The 12,356-nt window shown below is 44.3% G+C and overlaps 1 protein-coding gene across 4 annotated transcripts in view; it reads left to right on the forward strand.

Moving 5' to 3' along the window:
• Positions 1-12,356, forward strand: part of FANCD2 (FA complementation group D2) — an 80,974-nt gene that overhangs the window by 15,523 nt on the left and 53,095 nt on the right. For 3 of the 4 annotated variants that reach the window (XM_068252888.1, XM_068252887.1, XM_068252889.1), the window contains exons 6-13: positions 1,213-1,279; positions 2,910-2,962; positions 3,054-3,132; positions 4,864-4,988; positions 6,272-6,359; positions 7,153-7,257; positions 8,126-8,223; positions 8,298-8,406. In XM_068252888.1, coding sequence (XP_068108989.1) covers positions 1,213-1,279; positions 2,910-2,962; positions 3,054-3,132; positions 4,864-4,988; positions 6,272-6,359; positions 7,153-7,257; positions 8,126-8,223; positions 8,298-8,406 — 724 coding nt within the window. Of the gene's footprint in view, positions 1-1,212; positions 1,280-2,909; positions 2,963-3,053; positions 3,133-4,863; positions 4,989-6,271; positions 6,360-7,152; positions 7,258-8,125; positions 8,224-8,297; positions 8,407-12,356 lie in introns of those variants that run through there. The other variant, XM_068252890.1, reaches the window with a different exon arrangement.

Consider the following 12,356-nt stretch of genomic DNA (forward strand, 5'->3'; position numbering starts at 1 on the left):
AAAGTACCCCTGAACTGGGGAAAAACTTACTGAATGAAGCTCATAGTGGGCTAGATTACCTCCTGAGTGCCCATATGCTATTGATTGTTCTTGGGGTCATGTTTCCCTTCACCAGCCTTCTAAGTACTCAACTGGATGCCTCTGACAAATACTTTTGCAGAAGTTCTCCCAAGTGGCACTTTGCATTTTTAGCGCGCAGGGACCTTAATGGACAAGCAGCAGCAGTGGGGAAGGACCCGAATGGAGGGAGCGGCAGGTGAGTAGTTTGCAAAATATACAAGGCGAGCAGCCTGGTGAAAGCAGACACCGTCTGTTCTCATAGGCTAGCATTGATTCAGTCGCCTTCATCATCCTCCGCTTTGTCTGGCTAATCCAGAAAAGTTTTACGGGACCCAAACTTCCGCTCGCAGTTTGCATCCATTCCATTCAGACTTGTTTTGTTCAGCTAAACAGAATGTTTTATTGCCACTATGAATACAGCCATATTTATCTATCACCTTAATCTTTATCTGAGGTCTTATGCCCGTCCTGATCACTTAGGCCCGGTTCACACTTGCTTTGAATTGGCAAACGGTTCCGTGAAAATGGATCTGATTACCAGTCGATCGGTTTCGTTTTCACTCTGTTTGCTTTCCGCTGCTTCCATTTTCCTACATCCCTCCCAGACCCCCACCGCCAAAGTGGATTTTGCCCCTTAGAACTGTCCGTTTCTTCCCTAGTGCCAAGAAACGTTTTGTTTTCTCCTTGCCCCCCAATGCAGTGTTTCAGCTTCCATTTCCATTCTGCTGGGCTCAGCGGTCCGGAAAAATTGCTGCAGCAGGAAACTTGCAGTCAATTCAGCGGATTGTGCTGAACGGATCTGTTTTAACGGACGGATGTAAACGGATCCATAGGTTAACATTGGATCCATTCGCATCTGTTCCAATCCGTTCCTTTCTGATCCGAGAACTGACCTTTTTTAGAGCTAATGTGAACGGGGCCTTATAGCCTTTCTGCAAGTACTTTGGGATAAAGCATCATACACACATACAAGGGCAGTCACTTGGCAGGGATCAGGACTCGATCCCTAGGGTGACAGTTCAGGGTTGAGGCTGTACAGATGTGTCGCTAGCCTGCAAGCATGCAGTTATAGACAGTGTCTTCCAATAATGAATAAAGTTGTGCCTCGTTTCTGTGACTTGTGTGTGATTTCTAATTACTCTCTCTTTGCAGTAATCCCAGCTTCAGCTCCTTCCATGACAGCCTCATCAAGATACTGCTGGGAATGGAGATTTTACAGGTTTGTCTATTACTTGTCCAGTAGCTCATGAACCTTGTGCTGTGATCAGCAATGACCCCTATTCAGTTAAAGTTTTCTGCTGAGTTCTTACCAGGGTGTCACATGGCTGTCGGCAGTACAGCGCTGCCTTACATCGCAGCGCTGTACGAGGTAATTAGACGGCAGTTTCGCCGTCTAACAGTCTCCAAGCGGCGATCACCGCTGGGAGACTTAAGGCGGAGTGGAGTTCCGCCTACCAAGTGGAGATGCGCCCGCATAGGCACGCGCAATCTCCTGCAAGAGCCAGCCCTAGGACTTGATGCCAGTTTACGTTAGGCGGTCCTGGGGCTGCCGCCGCGGTCACGGCCATTGGCGTGGCGCAGTCTTTAAGAAGTTAAAATAATACATGCTACCATAATTAAAACCCACATATTTTATTTGCCCATTTGTCCCGGTTATTACACCATTTAAATTATGTCCCTATCACAATGTATGGTGCCAATATTTTATTTGGAAATAAAGATGCATTTTTTCAATTTGCTTCCATCACTATTTACAAGCTTATAATTTAAAAAAATTATAGTAATTTACTCTCTTGACATGCATATTAAAAAAGTTTAGACACTTAGGTAACTATTTATGTTGTTGTTTTTTTTATTGTAATTTTTTTAGTTTTATTTAATTAAAAAAATTATTTTGGTTTTTTTTTGGGAGTGGGTAGGGGGGGGGGTGGGTTAACGGATAATTTTAAATGTAATTGATTGTGTATAGTTTAAAAAAATTGTATGTAGATGTAGTTTTACTATTTGACCACAAGACTGTTGCTTACAGGAAGTGAAGGGAGGACGTGAAACTTAGAAAGATCGCGGCTTTTCAGAAAAGCCGTTGGTCTTTTATATGGGGACTTAGATCAATGAATGGGAACTGTGTTCCCATTCATTGATCTCTGGGGTAACGGAAGGCGGCGGGAGCATGCGCAGAGCCAGCGGCAGTTAGTGCAGCCTATCTGGATGAGTATATCCGTCCACATAGGCTGAAGTGGTTAAAGAGAAGATGAAAATCGATCACCTACTACTGAATTGAATAAGAGCCCATGGGCCTTATGTAATTCCTCTTTTCTCCTACATTTTCTCCTAGTGGTATTTTCACATCTTATCAATAAAATGCCTTTTAAGCTACCAACAAGCAAGAAAATACTATAATTTGAGAGTACCTTTTCACTTACTTTTTGATACGTTTGCAATTGCAGAGTGCTGACAAGTTTTTTACCACTTGAGTACAAGTAGTCTCTTGCCCCTTTAAGACCAGAGACTGCTGGTACAAAAAACAGGGTTCACCAAGGTCACAACGCACGGACCCGTAGCTCTCGCCATTCGTGCCATCGACTCACAGTGATCACAGGGTCAGGAGCCAATGAAATCAGCTCCTGACCGACTCATGGATTTCTGCTGTCATAGCAACGGCAGAGCGAGTGAGCTGCAGGAGAGCGGCACCCTGGCAGGGATAACGGGTCCTTAACAGGGCGTAGATTTCAATTGGCCTGGACCGGAAGTGGCTAAACAGAAGATGAAAACTATCTCCTAGGAGAAAAATCTGGAGAAAAAGTGAATTGCATATAGCCCCATGTGTATTTACTGTTTCTCTGTTATAGGAGCGAGTAATAAACCTGATGTTTGAGAAGCTTCCGGAATTCCTATATGACAGGTACACTTTGTTTATATATGCATAAAATATATGTTTGTTTGTTTTATAGTTTATTGTTGCAGAATATTTAGGCTTTTGCTCGGTTTTGCAGCTTTGGTAGTGATGGAATCAGCATTCCCCGTCTTATTATCAATCAGTTGAAATGGCTGGACCTTGTCGTCAGCAGTAAGGTAATAGGTTATCCTGGTCTCTATAGATAATATACAGTAAATCGGGTTCTGCACATCTTTGGTGTAAGATGGTTGATTCATTCGATGACGAGTGCATGGTGGCGAATGGTGGTTGGACACTTTTTATATGGTAATGTTACCATTTCAGCCCGCTGGTTGTTTTCAACTTATGGATGAAAAGAATTTTCACATTTCTGCGCTTCTCCCTTTCATTCCCTAATAACTTTAACATTACTTTTCACAACTAAATTATACCTTGTTTTTTGGCACAATTAGGCTTTCTTTTGGTGGTACATTATGCTAAGTATTATTTTATTCTAATAATAAGAAAAAAATGGAAACCATTCATTATTTCTCAGTTTTCGGCCATTAAAGTTTTAAAATAAAACGTAAGACAGTGGATAAAAGCCACACATTTTATTTGCCCATTTGTCCTGGTTATTACAGCATTTAAATTCAATCCCTTGTACAATGTATGGTGACAATATTTTATTTGGAAATAAAGGTGCATTTTTTCATTTTTACACCCATCACTAATTTTAAGCAAATAATTTAATTATAACATACCCTCTTGACATGCATATTAAAAAAAATGTAGTCCCTAATGTATGTAGGTGTAATTTTAGTATTTGGCCACAAGATGTCCTCACGCAATATTTTCTATTGCGTACAATAAGTACGCTAAATAGGAAGTAATGCATGGCTGTTACACTGCGGAAGTGACACAGGCATCTCATTGATGCCGGTGATGACGGGACCTGAGAAGAGATGAATGATTGGGAATAAAGTTCCTATTCATTGATCTAACGATTGGCAGTGGGAATGGAGGAAAAGAGCGGGAGGGAGCGAGGTGGCACCATTTGAGAAAGATCACTGTTTTTGAACAAAAACAGTGCTCACTCTTGGCTGACATGCACAGATTGGCTCAGGGGACTTCTGTCTCCTGCCACCAATCTCACCTGTTGCCGGGGCCACCGCGATCGTGTACTTCTGCCCACACAATCATGCGCACATCCCCACAAACTGCACGGACTTGAGACTCACGTCTGTGCGGCTGCAATGGTTTAAGGATACGTCCAAGCTGAAAAAAAAGAATGAGATCTACTTACCTGGGGCTTCCTCCTGCTCCTGGCAGCCTATCTTTACCTTACCGCAACTCGGGTGTCCTGCAATCCCCTCCTTTGCAGATGCCGACCTTCCCAGGTCGGCATATATTGCGCCTGTGCGAACACGTGGCTTCGCCGTTTGTGATTGCGCTCACGTAGTCTGGAGCGTTCTGCATCATACTGTCCGGCAACATTCTTATCAACAGTAGCACATAATATATAGCTCATAGCTGGTCTTGCTTCCTCCAGCATGATAAGCTATTATCTTGGGCAAAGGTACAGGAGCTGTTCTCTTGGGTTGTATGGCATGTGCAGGAGCTGACTTCTTGAAACGTATGGTGTGGGAAGGAGATGACTTCTTGAGATGTATGGCGTGAGCTGTAGCTGACCTCTGGGGTTGTATGGCATGTGCAGCAGGAGCTGACCGCTTGAGATGTATGGTGTGGACTGGAGCCGTCCTCTTGGATTGCATGGTGTATGCAGGAACTGACCTGTTGAGTTGTTTGGTTGTGTGGAGGAACTTTACAATTGGGTTGTTTAGTGTGTGCAGGTCTTGATGTCTTGGATTGTATGATGCGCAGGGACTTGTGGTCACCTGACTTCCTGTGCTGTGTGATGTTTACAGGAACTGACCGGGAAGGTGATGCAGCTGGTCATGGTGTCCCCGGCTGATGTGCAGCAACACATTATCTGTAGCCTGCCTGAGATCCTGGAGGATTCAGAACATAACGATGTGGCAAAGGAGCTCAGGTGAATTGCTCTGTCTGTTTCTCCCTCTGGTTTTTGTGGCATTACTAATATCAGAAGTGTACCCTCAGGGCAATGCTTTCTGCCCCATTATCCTTCATTGTCCCATACTCCTCCATAATTCCCCTCTGTCCAATGATCCTTAGTTACGTAATCCTTGCTCTTTCCACCATTCACTTCTGTCCCATAACTGACAGCTATATAGGTGTTTTCACTCTCTGCTTTCTCATTACTGACGCCTGTAAAATATAGAGATGAACAGCGATATGCTATTTTTTTTATTTTTTTTTAAGCGATAAGGATATGGAAGCTGCCATATTTATTTCCTTTTAGCAATACCAGTTGCCTGGCTAGCCAGATGACCCTCTGCCTCTAATACTTTTAGCCATATAACCTGAACAAGCATGCAGCAGATCAGGTGTTTCTGACATTATTGTCAGATCTGACAAGGTTAGCTGCATGCCTGTTTCAGGTGTGTGATTCAGACACTACTGCAGCCAAATAGATCAGCAGGGCTGCCAGGCAACTGGTATTGTTTAGAAGAAGATAAATATGGTAGCCTCCACATGCCGTATCTTAAAAGAAATCCAGGTGTGCGTCACTCTTTAACACTAATATCCAATAGAGGGAGAAAGCAATGGTAACAGTACTCTAGTGGCTGGATGGTGTAATGGTTAAGGGCTCTGCCTCTGACACAGGAGACCAGGGTTCGAATCTCGGCTCTGCCTGTTCAGTAAGCCAGCACCTATTCAGTTGGAGACCTTAGGCAAGTCTCCCTAACACTGCTACTGCCTATAGAGAGTGTCCTGGTGGCTGCAGCTCTGGCGCTTTGAGTCCGCCAGGAGAAAAGCGCGATATAAATGTTATTTGTCTTGTCTTGTCTACTCTCACCACCGATGTGAAGTGCCTGCTGTCATCATTACTTGGACATGTGCTCTGTCGTAGTTACAGAAAGAAGACCATAGTAATCCATGCAGTAGAAGGAAAGAAACATGTGCACCCTCCGCCCATTACTTGCTTGTTTTAATGACAGCTTGCATGCCTTGGACACTCACACAATGAAGTCACATCAGTGGCAACATAAACGGCAACGGTGGGAGTGGAGGTGGGTGGTGGGTAGTAACCGGGGGACTAATGACGGCCGTTTCACGTCTCCTGACGCTTGGTTACGCTGCGTTCCACATGCCTACGTATTCCCCTCACTGCAGTTGTCCCTTAACTGCTTACTTTTTTTCACTGCTGTGGTCCTTAAAGGTCAGAAGCTTATGTGTAATATGTTTCTCCAGCTCCCTTCTGCAGAAGAATTCTCAACTGATGGTGCCCATCCTGGATGCCTTCTCTAGCCTGAACCTTACCTCCGAGCTCCTGTCAGAGGTATTTGCCCTCACACATTTCCTGAGCGGCTGACTTTGTATATGTAAAATTCTGTGCGTCCTGATTTGTTTTCTGTTTATACTTTGGTTGTGAGCTTCTGCTGCCATGTACATGGCTACCTGCATCACTGTAGCTGCTGACTGTTTGTACTTGCCTTCCTTCTGTCCCTTAGCTGTTGGCTGGGTGTACTTAGCTTCCCTCTGCCCCCTGGACTGCTGGCTGGGTGAACTTACCTTCCTTCTGCCCCCCTGAGCTGCTGGCTGGGTGTACTTACCTTCCTTCCTACAGCTGGCTGGGTGTGTACTTACCTTCCTTCTGGCCCCTGGATTGCTGGCTGGGTGCACTTACCTTCCTTCTGCCCCCTGAGCTGCTGGCTGGATGTACTTACCTTGCTTCCTACAGCTGGCTGGGTGTGTACTTACCTTCCTTCTGCCCCCTGGGCTGCTGGCTGAGTGTACTTAGCTTCCCTCTGCCCCCTGGACTGCTGGCTGGGTGTACTTACCTTCCTTCTGCCCCCTGAGCTGCTGGCTGGGTGTACTTACCTTCCTTCCTACAGCTGGCTGGGTGTGTACTTACCTTCCTTCTGCTCCCTGGACTGCTGGCTGGGCTTACTTATGTTTTTTCCTTCTTCGCCCTTGGCTGCTGGGTGGGTGTACTTGCCTTCCTTCTGCCCCCTGGGCTACTGGTTGGGTGTACTTACCTTCTTTCTGCCCCCTGGGCTGCTGACTGGGTGCACTTCCCTTCTCTCTATCACGTGGCAGTGTGTGCATCACTAACGGATTTCCTTCTCTAGGTGCGCCAGTGGGTAATGTCATCGCTGTCAGCAGTTGACCTGGAAGTGGTGCCAGTGATAGTGAAGTTCATCCTTCATACAGTCACCCCCGCTGATGCGGTAGAGGTATTTTCTACATTATAATATATATGATCCTATACTACAGCTGGTATATATCTATAAGGCTTTTCTTGTAGAAATGGACATTTATAGTATTGAGACATATCCAAATGATAAGAGTACTCTTTTTGTACCTGTACATTTCCTGACAATCGCCCCATTAGTGTCATCAGTGTAGCTGCTGCAGGCTTTTGTTACAAATGACCAGTTGCAACTTTAATAACATTATCCAATTCTGCAGCTCACACACTGTTATCATTATTATTTAGTATTTTATATAGAGCTAGCATCTTTCACAGCACTGTACAGCGTTTATAGCCTTGTGACTAACCGTTTCTCATTCGGGCTCCTCCCGTGTCCGGTGTTTTCTCTCCATGCCGTGACACTTTTCCTGTGTCTCTCCACCTGTAGGAGGCATGTGTCATGTGACAAATGCTAGAGGCCAAACACTAGAGGTCCGGTGTGTATGCCACCAGGCCTCTAGTGTTTGACCTATAACATTTCTCTTATGACCCAGGCGCCCTGGGAGAGAAGATGTGGGGAGGAGAGCTGTGGCATGGAGAGAAGGAACATGTGAAGCTTTGCTGCCAAGACACTGCGGCGGTTATCCCCAAATCGAATGCAGCTCCCAAACCAACGTCGATCGAGTGATATCTTCCGTCTGACTTGATAGAATGATTTCATCCATGGTGATCGAAAATTGATCGATCAGGCATCATTTGTGGCATTGATTTATAGCGGATTTGATTCCAGTGATCACATTTTCTGGATTTCGACAGAAAATCGACCAGTGTATGGCCACGTTTCCACTATCAGCAGGCTGCTTAGAGCAGGGTCCCCGTCAGACCTTCTTTTTTTTCTATTTTTGTTTTAGGTGATATCGGAGCTCCGGCAGAAGCTGGATGTGGAGTCGTGTGTTTCCCCTTTACAGCTGCCAAACACTCAGAGTAAAGCAATGAAGGCCATCACCAGGTGTGTGTGTGTGGCTCCGCCCCCAGATTGTTGGATGTGTGGCTGTTCTGTATCTCACCCTGTGCATTTTGCAGCTCTGCGAGGGGCCCAGAAAAGAGCAGCCATGACTGTGTGACGATCCTGACTGAAGTGATAAAGTCAGCCGTGTGGTTCCAGAAGCACGTGTGTGAGGCCTGGATCAAAGTGAGAAGCTTATAATGGTCCTCATGTCTTTTTGTTTCATGTGTTTGGATGGCCAGGCTTTCGGCAACGCATACAGGCAAAAATGGCATTGGGAAATTTGGGCACAGGGTGAAGCTAAAAAACGGATCACCCTGCTTCTGCAAAAGTCCCGGCGGCGTTAATAAGTATTCCCCTCCAGGCCGCTGTGGACTCTTAGGGGAAATACATAATTCAGCTGTTTTTAATTAATTTGGGCACCGTCTTTTAACAGAGCCCAAATTACTGTCTGAGGCCACTACAGCCGTAATTCACATTACAGCCTATGGTGGCGCATGCTGCGCTCAAATTTCCAGTGCGGTTTTTCACTGTTATGTGCTGCGACATTTTCTGCTAACAAATCCGCACACAAATGTATAATCTTTATTTCCCATATTGCAAGAAAGGAAGTGGTCTGGCACTGTAGCTTTTAATACGTTTCGTTTCGTTTATTTCCTGCTGTCTGATTGGTGTATCAAGTGGAATATGAAAATCTTTTACTTCTACTCTATAGTCTTTAGCATGCCGATTATTCACATTTATTTTGGATTTGGGTCCTTTTTAGGAATTCTCTGTAGAGATCTTAGACTTTGCCACATTTAGGCCTCTTTCACACCAAGACGTTGTGTTCTAGGGGACGTTAAGGCCGCATAACGTGCCCCTAATGCAACGCATGCTGGTATTGAAGTTGGACGTCAAATTGAGCTGCGTTATGAGGCTCTTGGTGCAATCCTGGGAAGTCCGGATCTTTTCAATGATTCGGATGATTCGAATCGGATCATTGAAAAGATCCGGATCTTTGAACCGAATCTTTGAATCATTTTACTAGGGAAGCAGGAAGCAGGGGTGCAGCAGAGTGAGAAGTGCAGGAGAATGAAGGCACATTGAGGGTGCTAATGGGAAAGGGAGAGATGCAGCAGGAAGATTGTGCTTGTGCACAGAAGCTGCAGTTCCTGTTTCTTCCAGATATCCACTGTGAACTGAATCCTTCATTGTGATGATCTGGATGATTCGACTCACAAAAAAGATCCGGATCAAAGATCAGAATTGTTCATGATCTGGACAACACTACAGTGCAGTGAATATTAATTAGCCATGTGGCTAGGAACAATGGTCTCTCCCCTTACTGAGCATGTGCAAACAGTCTAACACAGCTAAAACTACCTATAACGCACAGCATGCTGCACTTTCTTTGAACAATGGGCACTGTGAACAGCCCATTGATTTTTCATTACTGTGAGTTGGGCTGCGTTACAGGCTGCTCTAACGTGCGCCTGTAATGTCCCAATGTGAAAGCAGCCTAAAAGGACAGTTGAAGTTAGAGGGATATGGAGGCTGCCATATTTATTTTCTTTTAAACCATACCATTTACCTAGCATCCTGCTGATCTTTCAGGCAACAGTAGTGTCTGACTCAAACACCTGAAACAAGCATGCAGCTAATCTATCAGACTTCAGTCAGAAACATTTGATCTGCATGCTTGTTCAGGGTCTTTTGCTAAATTTATTAAAAGCATAAGATAAGCAGTACAGCCAGGCAATGAGCATTGGTTAAAAGGCAATAAATATGGCAGCCTGTGGTGGCTGGATAGTGCTCTGCCTCTGACACAGGAGATCTGGGCTCGAACCTCGGCTTTTCCTGTTCTACTGAAGCCAGCACCTATTCAGTAAGGAGTTCTATGGGCAAGACTCCCTAACACTGCTGCTACTAGTGCGCTCTAGTGAGTTCGACAGGAGAAAAGGGCTATATACAGTGGTGTGAAAAACTATTTGCCCCCTTCCTGATTTCTTATTCTTTTGCATGTTTGTCACACTGAAATGTTTCTGCACATCAAAACCGTTAACTATTAGTCAAAGATAACATAATTGAACACAAAATGCAGTTTTAAATGATGGTTTTTATTATTTAGTAAGAAAAAAACCTCAAAACCTACATGGAGCTGTGTGAAAAAGAAATTGCCCCCTGAACCTAATTACTGGTTGGGCCACCCTTAGCAGCAATAACTGCAATCAAGCGTTTGCGATAATTTGCAACGAGTCTTTTACAGCGCTCTGGAGGAATTTTGGCCCACTCATCTTTGCAGAATTGTTGTAATTCAGCTTTATTTGAGGGTTTTCTAGCATTAAGCGCCTTTTTAAGGTCATGCCACAACATCTCAATAGGATTCAGGTCAGGAGTTTGACTAGGCCACTCCAAAGTCTTCATTTTGTTTTTCTTCAGCCATTCAGAGGTGGATTTGCTGGTGTGTTTTGGGTCATTGTCCTGCTGCAGCACCCAAGATCGCTTCAGCTTGAGTTGACAAACAGAAGGCCGGACATACTCCTTCAGGATTTTTTGGTAGACAGTAGAATTCATGGTTCCATCTATCACAGCAAGCCTTCCAAGTCCTGAAGCAGCAAAACAACCCCAGACCATCAAACTACCACCACCATATTTTACTGTTGGTATGATGTTCTTTTGCTGAAATGCTGTGTTACTTCTACGCCAGATGTAACGGGACACGCACCTTCCAAAAAGTTCAATTTTTGTCTTGTCGGTCCATAAGGTATTTTCCCAAAAGTCTTGGCAATCATTGAGATTTTTTTTAGCAAAATTGAGACGAGCCTTAAAGAGAATCTGTATTGTTAAAATCGCACAAAAGTAAACATACCAGTGCGTTAGGGGACATCTCCTATTCCCCTCTGTCACAATTTCGCCGCTCCCCGCCGCATTAAAAGTGGTTAAAAACAGCTTTAAAAAGTTTGTTTATAAACAAACAAAATGGCCACCAAAACAGGAAGTAGGTTGATGTACAGTATGTCCACACATAGAAAATACATCCATACACAAGCAGCCTGTATACAGCCTTCCTTTTGAATCTCAAGAGATAATTTGTGTGTTTCTTTCCCCCCTGAGGGGGGAGTGCATAGCAGAACCACAACACTGAAGAACTTGGCAGCCTTCCAGACACAGGCTGACAAGTCTGACAAGGGAAAGATACATTGATTTATTACAGAGACTGTGATAGTACAAAGTGCTGCAGTAAGCCAGAACACATTAGAATAGCTTTTGGAACTTGTAGGATGATAAAAAACAGGATGCAATTTTTGTTACGGAGTCTCTTTAATGTTCTTTTTGCTTAAAAGTGGTTTGCGCCTTGGATATCTGCCATGCAGGCCGTTTTTGCCCAGTCTCTTTCTTATGGTGGAGTTGTGAACACTGACCTTAATTGAGGCAAGTGAGGCCTGCAGTTCTTTAGATGTTGTCCTGGGGTCTTTTGTGGCCTCTCGGATGAGTTTTCTCTGCGCTCTTGGGGTAATATTGGTCGGCCAGCCACTCCTGGGAAGGTTCACCACTGTTCCATGTTTTTGCCATTTGTGGATAATGGCTCTCACTGTGGTTCGCTGGAGTCCCAAAGCTTTAGAAATGGCTTTATAACCTTTTCCAGACTGATAGATCTCAATTACAGTACTTTTGTTCTCATTTGTTCCTGAATTTCTTTGGATCTTGGCATGATGTCTAGCTTTTGAGGTGCTTTTGGTCTACTTCTCTGTGTCAGCTAGCTCCTATTTAAGTGATTTCTTGATTGAAACAGGTGTGGCAGTAATCAGGCCTGGGGTGACTACAGAAATTGAACTCGGGTGTGATAAACCACGGTTAAGTTATTTTTTAACAAGGGGGGCAATCACTTTTTCACACAGGGCCATGTAGGTTTGGAGTTTTTTTTCTCACTAAATAATAAAAACCATCATTTAAAACTGCATTTTGTGTTCAATTATGTTATCTTTGACTAATAGTTAACGGTTTTTGATGAGCAGAAACATTTAAGTGTGACAAACATGCAAAAGAATAAGAAATCAGGAAGGGGGCAAATTGTTTTTCACACCACTGTAAATATAAGAATAATAACCTCTCACTTCTGGTGTGCTTTATATGCTGATTGCTTTGCTTGTGTC

This window comes from Hyperolius riggenbachi, chromosome 9 (genome assembly GCF_040937935.1).
Source record: "Hyperolius riggenbachi isolate aHypRig1 chromosome 9, aHypRig1.pri, whole genome shotgun sequence".
NCBI lineage: Eukaryota > Metazoa > Chordata > Amphibia > Anura > Hyperoliidae > Hyperolius > Hyperolius riggenbachi.